Below are 19,037 nucleotides of genomic sequence, written 5' to 3' on the forward strand. Positions count from 1 at the left end.
CTCTGCTGATGACTCTCATGATGGTTAAAACCAATGTCTCCAAGCATGAATGCCATAGACTGAGGAATGCCCTGGGTCTCCTCTTGTTGCTCTGCGTAGCTTGAGTCAGAGATCACGGGAAGTTCTGTGTCATCAGAGAAGGTCTCTGAGTGACCGGTGGTTCCCAGCTGGACTTCGGGCGGCCTGAAGTAGGTACAGGTCTGAGTGGCCCTCCCCAGGCTACTTGCACAAACACAAACCCACGCATAACCAGTCTGTCTTCTGGAACTTGCTCTCTGTGAGCTGAGTGGCCGGGGCACCGTGGCTCATGGACACAGCAGGTGGACACCACTGATGGACAAAGGCGGCCAGCTGAGCGTGGTGGCGTCGCTCCACAGAGGTCATCCCCGGCTCAGGTGGCCCCTGCTGAGAGTGAGCCCCGGGGCATGATGAAGCTGTTGTTCCAGGGACAGCAGAGTCAGCGCCCGGGGGTTTCAGGTTTCGTGACTGTTAGTGGGAACACGGTGAAGGTTTCCTCAAATAGACGGGCTCACAGCGTGTCCTTTTCTGCTTTAAAACAAAAGAGGAGAAAAACCCACCTCACATGCTACCTCTGACATGTTATATACTTACTTGCAAGATGTATGCCTTTGATTGATTATTTATATCTTTACAGAAGCACCTTCTTTGTCAAGGATACTACAACTGGAGGAAAGAGCTTTTGTTTCCAAGGAAAAACAGTCATCGGTCACTCTTAGGTCGCTCTTCAAAATGACTCCCCAGAGCCTACTTAAAAATTACAGACCCAAAATGTTGCCTTATGTCTTTTAAACCAGAGATACCCAACGTTAGCATTACTTAAAAATAGTTTTTAATTAGTGGATAATGTTACACATGAGATGCCCTTCCAAAGCATCTTAGCACTTTACAGCTTCTCAGATGATACCACCCTGTGAGAGTGTGTTCTTGAGCCCTGGGCTGACTCCCCACACAGAAGCTCCTGAAGGGTAACCAGGTTTCCTCCTGTGTCATGCTCAAACACAGTTTGAAAATAAAAAGTCTTGCCCTCATTTCATTCCATCTTTACTGAGCCAGAGGTAAGAGAATTTCATGAGGAAGTTTAGAAGTAACTGGTGACTTGAGGATATTTAGAATATGGACCATCTGAGGGTGAAGACAAGGACTGCTAAAAAATACCTCCACAAATTTGTAAGTTGCATTCATCAAGGAAATGTTGTGCTAAACTCATTCTTTCTTCTCTTGAGTTATTAAACTGGCTGACGTGAGAGTGCCAAGACTTAGATAAATTTCCACAGCTCAGTTTCTTGCCGTGTCTTGTGGGAAATGCAGAGGCATGTGAACTGGCCAGCAGCAGAGCAGTGATGCTGTGGTTGGCTAGAGAACCATCCCCAGGACAGAGCCCGGGGCCGTGGTCCTCAGCGTCCTTCCTGCTGTGGCTCGGTCGGAGGCCCTCTGTTCCCGCCCTGACTCCTGTGCGTGGCTGTGTGCAGACCAGCTCCCTGGCACTCAAGAAAACACACCTCCAGACCAGTTAGGGTGAGAGATATTATTATGAGAATAAATGCACCACTGCGATCTGGAAAACGGACGGCCAGCAGATTTCAGTACCTGGGACACAATTAGTACCAAAGTGTTTGAGCATCTGTGAGGGACCCTAAGTAAAGCAGGCTGTGCTGTGACCTTGCCCTTCGTCTCAGCCTGCGCAGCATCTAAACTCCAGTGTTAAAGACACTGTAAGGTGCGCTTCCAGTCTCCCGGGGAGGCCCGGCTCCACAGCTGAGAGCAGCCTGCGTGAGAGAGGCGGCTTCACATCTCCAGGGGAGGCTTTCAGGACCGGAAAACCTACAGATGAGGGAAGCTTTAAGCCAGTACATACAAGTGGTTAATTTTTAAAAATGAAGCTTTGATGTCCCATCCAAAAGTTTTCAAAACAAGGCTTGATTTCTATAAGTTTTGCTCCAAATGGACTTCTCTGATAAACAGACATGTCAACATGATCAATTACTATTTGGGTAAATATTTTAAAGAACTGTAAGAAATTATAAGAAATAACTTGTTATTCTATCCTGCCTCTGGACGGCTAGTCCTTGGACGATGGTGACACCGTCTTGCTGGTTGTCTCTTCACCCTGGCTGTCTCAGGCACGTGCCATAGAGGCTTGGTGAATTAAACGCTAGTTCACAGACCTTGCAGAGGAGTCTTGGCTGTGACAGAACTCTCCGCTTAAGACAAAGTTTGCAAATTAGATGGCTAGGACCTGGAGGAGCTAACCCGAGGGCAACTGTTCCCCACCCTTGACTGTGCGTTACTCACAGGAGCTGCCCAAGAAAATACACAGGGCACCGCTTAGAATGGAATTTCAGAGAACGAACGATTTTTTTTGGTAAGGGACACACATTAATAATTATTTGTCATTCATCTGAATTTAAATTTAACTGGGCGTCCTGTGTGTTCCTTTGCTAAACCTCATAAGTCTAAGGCTTTAGAAAGGGTTGAAACGAGGTTCTCACTTTGGCGGTTTGGCCTGGGATGGGGCGCCAGGGCTGGGGTGCTTCAGAGGCTCTCCAGGTGACTATTCTGCAGGTGGGGTCGCGGGGCGCTGTCCTGTAGGGTACATTTCGACCTTAAACCTGTTCTCATGACCTCCAGTTGGAAGCATCTGCGCCTCCTTTCCGAGGTATCCCGGGCCTTAGGACCCCAGGGGCCAGTGGTGGGGGTCTGTGGCCCGCAGGCCTGGGGAGAAGCGGGAGCTGTGAAGTGGCCTTGACATCTCTGCCCTTCCTGAGACAGCGGAGCTTTACCCTGGGAACTTCTCCCTGTTAGAATTCTCCCGAAAAGAAGTGTCTGTGCCCAGGCGCTGGGCTCCTTGGCTCATCTTGCCATCACAGATGCTGCTCCCAGCTCTGCACGGTCCTCAGAGGTGATGCTCAGCCCCTGGGCACCCTGAGTTCTCAGGAGGCCTCCTACACCCGAGTTCCCACACCAGGGCACCCCACAACCCAGGGAGGCCTCAGACTAGGAGAAGGGCCAGGCTTTGCTGGCCCCTCCAAGTTTGATCGTGTATGAGAGCCGAGTCTAGGCCTTAAACCCTTCAGACTCCCCACTGGAGAATGCTGCTGCCTCCTGGGGCCCAAGCCCAGCATCGGGGCCTGTCAGCCAGGAGCAGGCCTTGCAGGGTTTGTCTTCCCAGCTGGAATCCACAGCGGTGTGTCTCTGGATTCCCGCTTGCTTTTCTCTGCTCACTTGGTGGTGCTGGTCACACGCCTGAACTGGGGAGCTTGCCACGGCCTTGGGTCTGAGGCAGGCGAGGCTCCTCTGAAGACAGTGCCCAGTGGGAGGAAGGGGACTCGAGCGTGAGGTTAGGCCTGGCCCTGGGTTTCTTTGAGCCGGACACCACGCCTCCCTGGCAGCTCCACAAATAAGACACAGCACTGTGGATGGAGACTGGAACCCCTGAGGGCAAGCCAATGCAAGTGTAAGATGGTGGGTTTCATTTTAGATTTGTACGGTTTGAAATCCTGATACCATGACAAAATGGTAAGATCTAGTAATCATTGGAATCATGGGATTAAACACAGAGTTCTGAGCTCATTTGTGTAGAGTTTAGTTGAAGGTGTCCGTGAGTCCTCCAAGGAGAAAAAACTGGGGCTCGGTGCTCACAGATGTCAAGCACACGGAGGAGAAGCTGGGAGCTGCGTGATGATGGCCAAGGCAGGAAGACGCGCCAAACAGCTGTCAGCTCCTGATCACATGTGGACCCTGAGGACCGCTGCTGCGATGAGGTCTAAGATGAAGGCACAGCATCGCCTGCGAGGATGGGATCGTCTGCCATTTGATAGGCGCGTGGCTGATGGAGGGAGGCTAAACCGTTAGATATTTTTACTAGTGACCTATCAGAGATGCTCATTTAGAAAGAAACCAGATAGCATTTCCAAGGATGTGAGCTCTGTAGGAAAATTACTGAGGTGTCCTAGCCAGAAGACAAACCCGGTCTTAATAAAGACTTCTGCACTGAGGCAGCCGTGGAGGGAGGAGGCCAGAGCTTTTAATTTGAGTTGGAGTACAAAGTAAGACGCCAAAAGATTAAGTGGAAGGAACATATAGTCCTGGATATAAACAAAACACAGCCCTGTGAGAAGCCCAGCGCTGGCAGAATCCTTGAGCCTATTAGCAGCTAATTAACTCCTGTGCTAGCTCGGGCTAATGAGACCGATGGCCTGGTCACAGCAAATCCGAGAGGGGACAATTCCTTCTGTCTTGTTAGTGGGGGGAATGGAAACGGGACACGTGGCTTTTTTCTTTTTCCAGGGCCGAAATTCACGACGACAAAGGCTACACTGTATGGCAGATCTGTGAAGTTAAACTTTAAGATCAACTCCTTGGTATCCTCTGAAAAAAATGATTTGAAAAACGACTTGAAGAGAAGCTAACAAAATATAATGCTTAAAGGCAAATTTAAAAAAACAATTTTCATCAGAGAACGTGACTCATAAGCACACATTTTTGTTATTTCTAAGCGTAAGTACGTTTATAGATTCAGTCAGCTTTCCCAGCTTCAGCTTCGGAGCTGGTGTTCTTTGGCTAGTACTTGAATTTAGTAAGGAAACTTATTTAGCATTATGAATTATTAAAGCATTGTTTAGAGGCAGTATATTTAGATATAAAGATGAGACTAATTCTATCAAAATTCTTATTTTTTAATTTTGATAATGATATTAGGTTACCTGGGGGAAAAGGTTATGTATACTTTCAGACATGAATTTGGTTAAATCAGTATAGATGGGAGCAAGGTTTAGTAAAAATATGGATGATTATGAAATGCATATGAATAGTATGCTGTTTCATTAAATATATATACATATATATATATCCATGTTATAAAATAAACTAGTTTTAGTTATTTAATCACTTGAAAAGAATTCCTACATTCTAGAATTTTTGAGTTAAGGATTTTTTTGCAGCTGGAGTCCCTATTTTATAGAACATGGATTTTCATAGGAGTTGGAATCCTCATCTGGTTAATTTTCTTTAAAATTAAAAAAAAAAGCCCCACATTTGACTTCGACATTAATTGTTATTACTTTTAGGAGAGAAAAAATTTGAGGTGCTACTAAGAGTAGACTCATAAAAAGGACTTAATATTTTTTATAACATTTACGCGAGAAACTGAGCTTATTTATTTTTAAATAACACTACTTCTGTGTTAAATAGGGAAAATTGTGCCGATATGAGTGGCTTTGTGGAGTGAGCAGAAAACGAGCAGCAGCCAAGTGCTAGCGGGTGAAGCAACGTCCAGGCTCAGACGTGGCCGACGCGGCCACGGCAAGTCACATATTTGTGTAAATGTACCCCAGCAATAATGAGGTCAGCTTGAAAAATATATTGCTTATAACTGAATTAAATCAAAATGAAAAATTTTATAGTGATTGTTAAACGCCAAATTGAACTGATCTCATTAAATGTGAAATTCAAGTATATTTAGACTTTTGCCTAAATTTTAATACATGAAAATAATGAGACATGACCAGAAGAGTTGGAAAAAGTTACTTCTAACTTTTTTTTCTTTTAGCAGTCTCTCATTTCACAGCTTAGATGTATTTTCTGGAGTTGGATGAAGTAGCCTAGCGTGTGAGCCTCCAGCGCGCCGCGCGTCGCAGTGAACAGAGGACGGGCTGCCGGCGTCGGCCTGGAGGTGGAGCAGACGTGAGCGTTCTGCTCGTGACCCGTCACCTAGTGCGGTTATCTTTCGTGTGAGTCAGGTTCACAGAGAAGAAAGAGCTCATTAAACTCGAGGAGGGGCTGCAGTGGCGTGGAGTGAGTGTAGACGAGGTTTATACGAGGTTGTAACTGAAAACAGACTTCAGTTCTGGGCTTGGAATACCCACAGCTGCAGCTTGCATCCAGGCGGGTGCAGTGCCGCGTGGGCTGCAGCCAGCTGTCGCCTCCTCGTGGGCATTGATTTATCTTCTGCTCTTCCGGGGGCAGTCTGGCCAACAGTCTCCAGGAAGATGGATGAGCAGCTGTGTGCTGTGTTGCTTCCTGTGGAAACCCACGGAGAATTCCAGGTGGGCCCCCACAAGCTGAGGAAAGTAGGCCAGCCCCTCCTCGTTTTCAGACCCTGTCCAGCCCAATCTACTCCATTTGGATACAAGTGCAGGCACTGACAGAGTTTCCCTAATCCCCACTATTAGGTCTTATTTGAGAAGAAGATTTCCCTCCAAACAAAAGTAGTCACTTTAAAGTTTACTGGACCTGTGTCCTTCTCACTCTGGCAACCCGATACCAAAAGACAGATTAATGCTTCTGTTTATACCGGTTCATAACATAAAACAATTCTGCAGTTGCCTGTTCTAAGCGTCTAGAGACCTGCTGTGTAGTAACACAGCGGGCAAGGAGAGCTGTGTGCACATTTGGAAACGGTACTGCGGTGGGCGGGTGTTTAGTGAGAGGAGAGGAGAGCACAGTCTGTGACGCATGAGTCCAGTTGGCACTTTAGGGAGGACGGCGTTGCGGGGGAAGTAGCCAGTACTCACAAGAACCATCGCTTTTAGCAGAAATGCTTCCGCTAATTGGGTGCTCTTTGGTAAAGAACCCTCCTGCCAATGCAAGACACGGAGATGAAAGAGACATGGGTTCAATCCCTGGGTCGGGAAGATCCCCTGGAGGAGGGCGTGGCAACCCACTCCAGTACTGTTGCCTAGAGAATCCCGTTACAGAGGAGCCTGGTGGGCGACCGTCCATGGGGTCACAAAGAGTCAGACATGACTGAAGCGACTTAGCACACAAGATTAAAATCTACAGTTGAGTGGAGCTGAAAAGACTCTCATTTCTCTTCTCTTCAGCTGAGCTGACTGGGCCTACGTGTTCTTCAAGGTCTCTTCAAGTTCTAGATCATTTTATGATTTAGTAAGTTTTCTATTTCTTTGTTTTATTTTGAACATTTAAAACACTGTGTTCCTTCACTGTGACTTGTGTGGCTGGGAACACAAAACGGTGACGTACCCAACCCACCAGATTGGGAAGCAAAGTACTTTCATTATCTCAATTCCTTTAAAGCGTCTGATTTAAACCTGTGATGTTTCATCTAAGGCAATTTTGTAGGTTTCTCCTTGTTCTGTCTTTGGTCATCGTGGAAAATAAAAAGCATTTTTTCCGTAATGAAAAATGCTACCTTTCCACGTGTATTAGTTTTGTTCATGGACGAAGCGATCTTTTTGTGAACAAGAGATTGTTATTCTTATTGGAATCAGTGGATAGCGCTTTCTTTTTAAAAAAAATGTATTTTTAATTGGAGGATAATTGCTTCACGATATTGTGCTGGTTTCTGCCAGACATCAGGGTGAATCAGCCATAGGCATCCATGTGTCCCCTCCCTCTTGCGCCTCCCCCACCTCCCAGCCCATCCCACCCCTCTAGGTTGTCACGGAGCACAGCACGGGCTCTCCCTCTTACACGTGGTGTGTATGTGTCTCCACGCCGCTCTCTCGATTCATCCCGGCCTCTCCTTCCCCCACGGTCCATGCGTCTGTTCTCTCCCACTGAAGCAAGGTGGACAGGCTCAATGCCAGCACTGCCCGAGACCAGGAATTCACAGAGGAGCTGAAGTGCGCATCTCAGGGGTCAGTCCCAGAGCCCCTGCCCCTGAGCAATGCTAGGGAAGGGGCCTCATCACACTCCATTCCCCTCAGACGGAGGGGAGATGCGAGTCTCCTGATAAAGGCCCCGAGAGATCACCCTCCTCCGTGTGGACAGGGCCCGAGGCAGAGGGGAGAAATCAGCTCTGTGGAAGCAACTCCCTCACCAGCTGAGAAATGGAAAGAGAGTCACGTACAAACAAGCACACACGTTTCTGTGATCTGCCCTCAAGACACCTCCACACGGCATCTGGTTACTAAATCATCATCACAGCAGAAGAGCGATTCCGAGGACGCAGGTGCCTGGAAAGGCCCCCCAGAAGCGGTTTCTCAACCAGCAGACAAAGATTCGGAGAGTGCATTTAACTCCGCCAGGCTTCAGTCCAGAGTCAGCGGCCTCGCAGACGCTGAGAGCCACGGGGGCGTTAGAGCGTGTGGGCCGTGTGTAGGCCGGCTCCTTGGTCCCAGGACAGGTGCAGGGAAGGGCTTCAGTGTCCGAAGCAAAGGCACTGACTGGGCACCTGTGTGGCGTCGAGCTCAGCGATGCACAAAGAAAGCTAATCAGATGTTTCAGAGGAAATCACTGTGGCTTGCTTTTGCCTCCTGGAAAATTAGGTTTCATGACCCTCATGAAGTAAAACGTGACCGTGCCAGCACCCGCCTCTAACCTCGTCTCCTCCCGTCATCGCAAGTGCTCATTACGTCTGAAGCACGTAAGGCAAGTTGCACTCAAGGTCTGCGTGGTCTGCTTTGCTGACAAGGTCTCGGGGGAGCTGGACACAGACCTACTCTGAGTAGAAGGGACCAGCCAACTAAACCTCTGGGCAGAGTCATCACAGACAAGTGTATATCGACAGCATTCGCCTAACATTCCAAGTTCAGAGACTTCTCAGAGACGCCTTTTAAAGCCACTTTGCTTTGTAATATGCTTGCAAAACTTGCTGCCCTGGGGAAGCTGCAGAAAGGCAAACCATGGCAGGTGCAGCATTTTGCTCAGTGATTCTAAGCTCGGATCTCTGAACTTCCCTTAAGCCCAGGGGCTACACAGCCCTCCCCCTGGAGAATGCTGGGCTCCCCAGAGAGCGCACCCACCCCCGTGAGCCAGCTTCCCAGGGGGCTGGGCTGGACCGCCCGCCGCTTCCTCGGAGCAGGACACAGGAGATGGAGCGATAAAAGCGAACATAAAATAAAAATTAAAGCGCATACGGAGAACACCACGTGAAATGAATCCTTATAAAACTGTCTGCAGCGGAGAAAAATCAAAGGGTTTTATTAGGTGATGAAAAAACCCTGTAAACTTCATGTGGAAACATTCCAAGGTCGGGTCTTGTGTTGTATAAGAGAGTTATACTAAGTAAGACTCATTTTAATCAAATGCACATCAAGGAGCTCAAATCCCATTTGTACCTGAGTTTGAAATTGGTTATTAACACACACACCCCCGCCACCGGTGCCATTCCTCAGCAACTTTGCAGGTGCTATTCTGGGGACAGAGGCGGCCGCGACTGGGGGTTTCAGATTCACTTTTGTGTGAAGCATACAAATAACTCCACGCCCTGGGAGGCAGTGTTCCCCACTGCAGCCAGTCTCCTCTCTGCTCACCGGCATTTGCACGGACGAATTCAGTCCCTTGCGATGGCCACATTTTGACCAGGAAGCAAGGCGAGGATTTCAGGGGAGAACAAGGGGTGTGGGTGGGAATGTGGGCTTTTCCTTGGCTCCTCCCTCTCCAGATCCCTGCAAGATCATCTTGGAGAGGGGTCTGCGGTCTGCTGGGCAAGCGCCCCTAGACTCGTTCCTCGTGTGTCCCTGGTGGCCGGTGAGGAGGAGGCAGCAGTTTGCTAGATCATCCGTCCTGGGGAGGATCGAAGACCCTTGATGGTGGGAGGGAGACGGCAAGGCTGAGGAGCACAGCCTCCCCAGTGTCGCACTGTCGTTCATGCTGCGGTGGGGCTGCCTGGGTGGTGAGCAACCAAAAAGTCCTCCAGAAGCCAGAAGGGTGGGCCCCGAGTGGGCAGAGCCCCGGCTCCCAAACCTGGCAGCTCTTATAGTGCACAGGGCATGGCTGGGGGTCAAAATGTCAGTCTCCAACCAACTCCTGGAATTTTATGAGGCTCTCGGGAGCACCCAGGCACTGATGGTTTTCAGCCCCCTGCCCAGGTGGTTGAGAAGCAGCAGGTCAGAGCAAAGGAGGATCTGGGCAGGTGAGAGGGTGGAGGGCTGCTGGAGGGCGGCTAGGCAGAGCCTCGTTGGCGGCTCCTGGGAAAGGCAGCAGTTAAGGGCAGAGGGCCCAGCGTTTTCTGCTTAGGAAAGACAGGAGAGGTGGTGGAGGAAAGGAAATAAGAAAGTATGAACCTCTTTAAGACGTCTGAGGTGAGTGTGTCCGTCAGCAGTAAGAGGGAAAGTAAAGTCTGTATGATCCACATGCCCGTGTGCCTGGATCTTAGGCTGTCGTTGCTTAGTCGCTCGGTCCTGTCTGACTCTTTGTGACCCCATGGACTGCAGTCCACCAGGCTTCTCTGTCCATGGGATTCTCCAGGCAAGAATACTGGAGTGGGTTTCCATTTCCTCTCCAGGGGATCTTCCAGACCAGGGATCGAACCCACATCTTCTGCATTGCAAGCAGATTCTTTACCACTCTGCCAGCCCAGATCTTTAGGAGAAGAGTCTTAATTTATTCCCGATTAGTTCTAACCAGTTCTTTTAAATCGACAAAGGCAGGCTGGAGAGGAGAGTGGAAGAGAGGGTGTATTTTCAACAGTCAGTGTCTCTAGTCCACAACCTGGTCCCCAAGGAGGAAGGGCAAACCAAGGGTTGGCCTCTCCCAAAACCTTGGGTCTTTACACGCCTGTTCAGGACCTTCTTGTGGCCCACTTGGTCACTCAGCTATAGCAGGGGTTTTGGGGGATGAGACAACATGTGCATGCCCAGTGGCTTCAGTCGTGTCTAACTCTTTGAGATCCCATGGACTGTAGCCCACCAGGCTCATGGGATTTCCCAGGCAAGAACACTGGAGTGGGTTGTCATTTCCTCCTCCCGGGGATCTTTCCAACCCAGAGACAGAACCGGAATCTCCTGCGGCTCCTGGGTTGGCAGGTGGACTCTTTACCACTTGAGCCACCTGGGAAGCCCAGACAAAGCTTGAAAGTGTGTGAAGTAAGTCAAGTCTGTTCTCCGTGAAGAGTGGGAGCGCGTCTGAGCAGGGCAGGCCCCACCCACCTTCTCTCGCCGTAGGGGCAGTGACCCGGCGCTGTGCTGCCTGTTTACAAAACTGCTGATTCATCTTGTAATCAAATGAGGGTAAAATGATCCAGGTCTCTGCCCTTGACACAGGCGCCCATTAGGCTTTCCTGAACCAGCACCGTTGATTCTGGCCTCTCTCTTGACACACACCTGGGAGCAGTCCTCTTTCCTTGGTGGACACAGCAGGAGGCTTTGGTCTTCCTGGCGGGGTCGTGTTCTCCTGTGACCGCTGACTGTCCCTGATGTTTTCTGCAGCCCAGGGGGTGTCCGCCCAGTAGCTCCGAGGTCCAGGTTGGCACTTCCCTCCCAGGTTTGGTCCTGCCCTGTCCTGCCAGGCCCGGCACGTTGCTCAGCAGGTTGTATCTGCCGGGGACTGTAGGAAGTTTTCTTCCTTAAGGTCCAGAGAGTTTGCATGTGCGCCGAAGATGAAGAGAACCAGATTTCTCTTACAGATGATCTCTACAGTTATCTTGCAGGAGCAGGTGAGGAGACCGAGTTTCAATATTTCTCGTGAAAATTCTTTCCTTTGTCTTGTTTGAGGCTCTGTTTTCCTCTCTCCCCTGTAAGGAGCCTAACCAAAGTTTAACAATTTAACATTACAGCTTTTGTAATTTTGCTTTTGTTTTTCTAAGGCATTGGTTAAAGTTACCCAGTGTGCTCGCTCACCTTGGCCCCTCAATAGCAATAATACACCCTCAGCTCAGCGTACAGGCAGTTAGTTTGGTCGTGTCCCATTGGGATGTTAAGAAAACGGTTTTCTGAGGCAGCTATAATCCCCCCACACGGAGCTGCGGCGATCCCGTAAACCAGCTCAGGGATGCAGACTGTCAGCGGCGCCCGGGGAGCCCGTCTTCAGTGGCGCAGCCTGATGGGGCTTTCCTGCCCGGCCACCAGCAGTCCGGAAAGCACGTTTTCCTTCTTGCTCATGGGTTCAGCAGGGCTGCCGTGCGGTGCCGCAGAGCGGAGTGCAGGGAAAGGTCTGTGCCCCGGGCGAGGATGGTGCCTGGGGTCAAAGCTTCACCCTGAAGTTTTTGTTCAAACAGCAAGGAGAACTACAGCTGCTGCCTGTTTGGAGTTCGTCGGGTCCAAGCTCCTCTAGATGTCAGTATGACACAGGGAAACGAGCTATGACAGGCTGTGGCAACGAGGGAAGACCTTCTTACATCATTCAAAGGGGAAGGCGTACCCGATACACAACAGAAGGGAAAAAAAACAGAGCCTCACTTGGAAGCTGGGCTCTCACCTCGCTCAGCGCCAATACTTCTCCTGTTGGTCAAATCAGACCGTGGCACCTAGCGCGTCCTGTGGGCACCCACCACCGACATGGAGACGGCCCTGGAGGCAGCACCTGGGGTCGTGGGCACCCACCACCGACATGGAGACGGCCCTGGAGGCAGCGCCTGGGGTCGTGGGCACCCACCACCGACATGGAGACGGCCCTGGAGGCAGCGCCTGGGGTCGTGGGCACCCACCACCGACATGGAGACGGCCCTGGAGGCAGCGCCTGGGGTCGTGGGCACCCACCACCGACATGGAGACGGCCCTGGAGGCAGCACCTGGGGTCAGCACGCCGCGTTATCCATTCTGCGTCTTTTGATAGACTGAAACCCACCTACACACACCAGTTTTCTTTTCTGAGTCCCCTGTGCTTTTACCATCACATTCATGCCATCCAGTATAAATCCAGAAGAGCAACACCTGCCCACCAGGGATTTTCACTGCAGAAGAGAAGCATTGAAAGACAAAGCTATCAGACATCTGAATTTGTTAAACTACCTTATCTGACTCAAAATCTGAATGGAATTCTCTGTCTCTCCTTTCTTCCATATTAATTCCGATCTTCTGACTGATGAATATTTATTTCTTTTCTTATTTGTTTCCATCTGATGGCATTTTCTTGTAACCTTTTGTCTTCTCTCCTATGGTGCTGGCTGTATGGTAGATATCCCATCGATATTAATGATATACCTCGCCTATAATCTTCTATTTCTTTTTTCAGAGTGACAGTACAGCTGCAGTTAAGAGTTAAAATCCTGGTTATGCCATTTCTGAATTATATAACCCTGTGAAATTATCCAACTGTATTATAAAATGGAGTTAGTAGTATATATCTCGAAGTGTTGCCATGAGGAACCAGAAATTACTGATGTAATGTACTCAGAAACGTGCCTGGTGTGTAGTCAGTACTTAGAATATACCAGCCACCATCATCACCATCACCACCGCCGCCATCATCACCTCCACCAACATCAGTCCCTGAGTAAATGCCAGGGACTCAGAGACGAATCTTTCTTTTTGCCCACTGGAGCCCTACATCTAGTGGGAAGTTGATGATAAAGACATTAGGAAAGCGTTGCGTGCTGTTTGGGGTGGGGATGTGTTGGCCGCTGTGCTTGAACGCAAAGGGAAGCTGAAGGCCATGGTCCTGGCTCTCACTAAAAAAGAGAAAGTTCCAAACTACCAGACTCTAATCTCTAATTTTGGTTTTCCGCAGATTTACTAAACATGCCTCTGTGTTTGAAGGTCCTTATCTGAAAAATGAAAACGCGCTGAACCCATTGGACTGCCTCTTGGGTTGTTTAAAAGCACACTTATAATTTGTCTTGACATCTGTGACCTGCACTTACATAGTATTTCATGCTTGTAAGTCACACACAGGCAAATTTTGCTCTTTCCAAAGTGAAAAAAAAAAAAAAAGACTGATTCTTTGAACATCCATAGAATTTCATTAATTTATAATGCATAACTTCAGAACTTGTGATAATCTGGGTGGATTGGGCTAATGTTTACCTTTTATGTGGTATTTAAAAAGGGTTTGGTAAACTAATTCAGAGAAAGTAGAACTGGGAGAAGAACGCTCATCTCCTTAGAAAGGGGCCATCTGTTCTAAGTGGCATAGAAGCCTCTTTTATGAATGCTTACTGTAGTCTTCTACTTTCTGATTTGCAAAACCTATTCACATAGAGCCTCTGATTTTTATGTGAACAATATCAAGACAGAATAAGCAGAGGTCAAGGGTAACATACACATTGTCAATATCCTTTCATCTATCCAAGAAGATGGGCCTTCTTCTACAAACAATGCCAGAGTTTTATAAAACTTCTTTTAAAACATTCACTTTCAAATACTCTAGTTGCTACAGGGCTTCATCTATTCAGACTGTTCTGCCCTCTAAATTACTATTTATTTTTGGCATTTTTGTCCGTGTTTGAATTGTGTAATGTAGTGGTTCTCAATCTGGGGTGAATTTGTCTACCAGACATTTAGCAATTTCTGGAGGCATGGTTTTTGGATATTTCACCTGGGGGTTCTGTGGACATCTGGTGGGCAGATGCCAGAGATGCTGCCAAACGTCCTGTAATTCTAGAGACATTCCCCACAATAGAAACTTCTCCAGCCCCAAGCGTCAGGAGTACTGTGGTCAACAGATCCTGCTATGATGTGTAATTCACATTGCTGATTACTCCATCGTGTCCCCACAGGCTAAGGAGCAAGCGTGGTCACTCCCTGGCCTGAAGGACACAGCACCTGCCACCACCACCGATGAAAGGACAGCGGCCCCTGCAGGTAACCTTTCTGTGAGATTAGATATTGATGAATGAAGAGGGCTCCGTCACGCAAGGCCTGTTGTAATTCTTATCCAGAGGAAGTTACACTTTCGTGAAGCCCTGTGTTGGGTCAAGAGCTGCTTGAATACCTTTATCTGATTGGCTTTGGGTCCTCCTAGCTGCAGACCAGAGGATCTCTGGGGGCCCGGCCCTCAGTCCATTGGCCACATGCTCTCCTACTTTGCTTTCCAAAGCGTGTATCTGCCGATAAAGAGAAGCCTGAATAGAGGTGCCATTCTGTGAAGCCAGAATGACACCGGTCACATGCGCCCTTCATTAAAATATTTTGTGTCCTATGGTGGCTTTTAGAGAGATCTTCCCAGAAGAACCTGCCCTCCTCTGAGGAAGAATCGTTTAACAAGCTCGACGAGAAGCAGGCTGAGAAGACCCCTGCATCTCTAGCTCAGAGAAATTCCACCACATGTCAAACAGAAAGACCCCGCGATGAACCAGGAGATTCTGCCCTCAGAAATTCCACAGAGCCAAGAAAGAGTGAGGATGGAAGAGACATTTCATGCCCAGGGAGACTGAGCCGACAGGATGCTCACAGCTCTGGGGCTGAGCGAGGCTCTGCGGATAGAAATGAATGTCTGGTGTTCAAAGGGGAGGAAAAGGGGCTTCGTGCTAAGGGAGAGCCTGGCGACGGAGGAGCTAAAGAAGATGGAGGATCCGAGATGCTGCATAGAACAGGGCCGGCCAGGAGTTCACATAAAGAGCAGTGTGTTGATAGAACAAACGGTGGTCAGCCCCACGGAAGGTAGGGTTTACAGCGGTCGCATCCCCAGCCGCCGCTTTCTGTAGATCTAGGAGCCGTTGCAGTTTAAGGCCATACTGAAGGATTACTGAAGGGACTCTTTAAAATGACGGTTTAGAAGCTGCTTCCCCAGTGGTGAATTTCTTGCCATTATTTTTTCTTCTTGCTGTGACATTTTCCAGCAATTTATCACTTTCTATGTCTCCTACCAACTGACAGACAGATATGGTGATTACCAGCAATCACATTTTGTATTTTCTAAACATCAGGTAAAAGTTTCTTATTTTTAGCAATATAGAGCACATTCTTCCTGAGATCAATAACTGAGCAATGATCAGATTGATCAGATGGTACCTTGGCTGCTTCCCAAGCATTATGAGGACTGAGTAGGTCATTTAATGCTTCATCCTCATCTGCGAAGTCTCACATAGAAATTCAGGCAATTATGCAGCCAATTAAAATGAATGAATCTATGTTGTGATCAACCAAGTATCTACTTGAAACAAAACGCACCCAGATCCAAACATCTATGGTGTTTTTTAGGGATTGAAGATATAATTCTTATTTCCTTTTTGAATGATGTATTTGGAAGCTATTTGTAGAGAAGTCTAATTTTTCAAGAGTTAAATGTAAACATTAATGCTTACGAAGGAAGTCCATCACTGAAGACATGGGTTTAGTAGCGTCTGGAGGTGTTGGAAAGTGGACATTAGGTCAATTCTTTCACCAGTAGAGGCTCCTCTCACTGCTGGTACTATTCAGAGACCATTGCTTTTTTTTTTAATTGCACTTTAATGCGGTGGTTTCCCTCTTCTTTAAGGAATAAAGTGGAAAATGAAGATCAAATTAGTTAGGGAGTCATAAAATGACTGCTGTTGTAAAGGGTCTGTGGACTTGCCATGAGGTCGTTAGGGAGCATCTCTAGGATGTGGGCTATCTCCAGCTGCTTGGGATGATGGGGGTGCACCCAGCTCCATCTCACCCCAAAGCCTGACATCGCCAGCTCCCTGTCTTGAAGCTTACATCCCATCAGCAAAGCATCGTCGCGAGGAAGCTTTCCTGCTCAGAAATGTGACCATCTGAGAGTTTTCTCTTGGGAACGTTGAGAGCTGTGGCTGGGTTCTATTTTCCAGGCGTGTCAGCTCCGTAAAAGCCACGCCCCCGTCACGAGCCGTGGGAAAGGCAGCGACAATACCCGTCTTGCAGAAAGCTGCTCCAACACAGGCCTCGGGAGGCGGGAAGAGGAGAGGCAGCGAGAAGAGCTGGGTCCAGGAGGAGATCAAGAAGAGCAAGGCAGGCGTGGCGGGTAAAGGAGCCGGGGCCCTCGGAGCAAGCCAGCCGCGCTGGGGACTCCCTGCAAAAGGAGCTGGGGCCCTCGGAGCACACCGCAAGCAGCCGCGCTGGGGACTCCCTGCAAAAGGAGCCCCCGAGCCCTCTGGAGCAGAGGCCCCCAGGCAGCAAGCTCTGGAGACCCCCCTGGGTAGGAAACGACTTTGATTCCAGCCCTTTGAAGCATCTTAACCTTTTCCAGCAAGCATTTCTGACTAAATTTCACTTAGACTAATGTCCCGCAGGATGCCTTACAACATATCGACAGCATTTGTGTTCGTCACTCCACCACTGTTTTGGGTGGCGGTGAAGAGACAAGTGCCACCATGAGGCATCTTTCCTAGCTGCTTCATTTTGCAGCACATTTATGGTGTGAGAGGAGAATGTCCTCATCAGATCAGATGCCCAGAGATTAATATCAGTATCTGAATCTTAAAAAAAAATGAACTCTTGGCAGAGTGCCTAGCACAAGATAAGTGTTTAAGGATTACATTTTGAATAAATCGGCTCACTTCCCTCTGTAGCCTTTGGACACATGTATGAAGCTGCATGCAGTAGGTGATTAAATAATGAATAAATGGAGAAATGAATAGGTTCATGGCAAGAAAAGTTTTACAGTAACTCTGGAAAAGTGAAAAGTGTACTGGAAGAATATTAGTAAGTAACTATGTATTTTAGGGCCTTGCAAGCTGGCGCAGTGGTTAAAAACCTTCCAGTCAATGCAGGAGACACCAGTTTGACCCCTGGGTCAGGAAGATCCCTGGAGGAGGAAATAGCAACCCACCGCAGTATTGTTGCCTGGGAAACCCTACGGACAGAGGGCCTGGCAGTCTATAACCCACGGGGTCACAAAGAGTTGGGCATGACTTAGCGACTAAACAGCAGTGTATTTTAGAACAGATGCTGCTGTAGACTGGAGGTTAAACGCCTAGGCTGGGAGGTCGAAAGTGGGAGAAATTTGCGAGCTGGAGAACATGCACTTAGCCAATGTTACAGGTGTTTTGTTTCTAGTCAGGAAAAGTTCATCTTTGAGCTTTGTGTTTAGTCGCTCAGTCATGTCCGACTCTCTGTGACCCCAGGACGGTAGCCCACCAGGCTCCTCTGTCCACGGGGATTCTCCAGCCAAAACACTGGAGTGGGTGGCCTTTCCGTTCTCCAGGTGATCTTCCCAACCCAGGGATCGAACCCAGGTCTCCTGCATTGCAGGTGGACTCTTTACCGACGGAGACACCAGGGCAGCCCCTTTAAGCTTTAAATGTGTCTTAAATAAAGGCTAAAATATTTTGGAAAGTCAGGTTTAGTAATATCAAACCTTTCAATGATGGAATAAATTTTTCATTATTTCCCTCTCTACTTTAATTAAAATTGTGGACTTTACCAGTTGTGTGTTTTTTTTTTAAATGGGTCAAACAGTGTCAGGGGTTTGAATGTAAATGACTGAGACTTGGAAGCATTACCTGTTTGGATGTTACGTGGAGATCTTTGATTGTTTTGTGGTTTCTGAAAGCCGTCCCGGGGAAGCTGGGGGCTGAGGTCCTGACAAGCTTTCTCACAAGTGTCGGGGTCGCCTTCATGACCCACAAATCACGATATGAAATGAAGGTCTGTGTTCCCTGGATCTTTAGAAACCCAGGTGGCTGCTCGCGTTTTGCTTCTAAACGAGCACGTTGGCACGTGGGCCGCTTCTCACCAGCACTTCTCCTCTCGCCTCCCAGCCGACGCCCCAGCACCGCCCGCGCCGTTCGACCACCGCATCGTGACGGCCAGGCAGGCCGCGGTCAACAGCTTCTACACTGTGAGCAGGACCGAGATCTTGGGAGGGTGAGTGCCGCTCCTCTTCTGCACCCTCTTGACAAGGAGGAAAGAGTGCTTGCAAAGACACAGGTCTTTTTTTAAATTCCTACATGTTTCATCTTTCTATTTTTACTTTTATTGGTTTTTGTACTGATTTTTCATATTTTTAAATTTATATTGGAGTATAGTTAATTTATAATGTTGTGTTAGTTTTGGGTGTACAGAAAAGTGGTTCAATTACATCTCTATATTTTTTTTTCAGATTCTTCTCCATTACAGGTTATTATAGAATACTGAGTAGAGTTCCATGTGCTATACAATAGGTCCTTGTTGGTTATCTGTTTTATATACAGTAATGTTTATATGTTAATCCTGAACTCCAGATTTAGAACCACGCCACCCACCTTTCCCCTTTGGTAGCTGTGAGTTTCTTTTCCAGGTGTGTGAGTCTGCTTCTGTTTTGTAAATAAGTTAATTTGTATTGTATGTTTGGACCTCATATATAAGGGATATCATATGCCTTTGTCTGTCTCAGTCTGACTTAGTTCACTTAGCACAATAATCTCTAGGTTTGTCTATGTTGCTGCAAATGGCATTATTTCCTTCTTTTTATGACTGAGTAATACATATAAGCTGGAATCAAGATTGCCGGGAGAAATATCAATGAGCTCAGAT

General features: G+C 48.2%; 1 protein-coding gene across 3 annotated transcripts in view; it reads left to right on the forward strand.

The window, feature by feature from the left end:
- MYLK4 (myosin light chain kinase family member 4) overlaps positions 1-19,037 on the forward strand; it is a 69,144-nt gene that overhangs the window by 30,353 nt on the left and 19,754 nt on the right. For all 3 annotated transcript variants that reach the window (XM_061399002.1, XM_061399001.1, XM_061399003.1), the window contains 2 exons: positions 14,360-14,444; positions 18,284-18,389. In XM_061399002.1, coding sequence (XP_061254986.1) covers positions 14,360-14,444; positions 18,284-18,389 — 191 coding nt within the window. The remainder of the gene's footprint in view (positions 1-14,359; positions 14,445-18,283; positions 18,390-19,037) is intronic.

This window comes from Bos javanicus, chromosome 23 (genome assembly GCF_032452875.1).
Source record: "Bos javanicus breed banteng chromosome 23, ARS-OSU_banteng_1.0, whole genome shotgun sequence".
Lineage (NCBI taxonomy): Eukaryota > Metazoa > Chordata > Mammalia > Artiodactyla > Bovidae > Bos > Bos javanicus.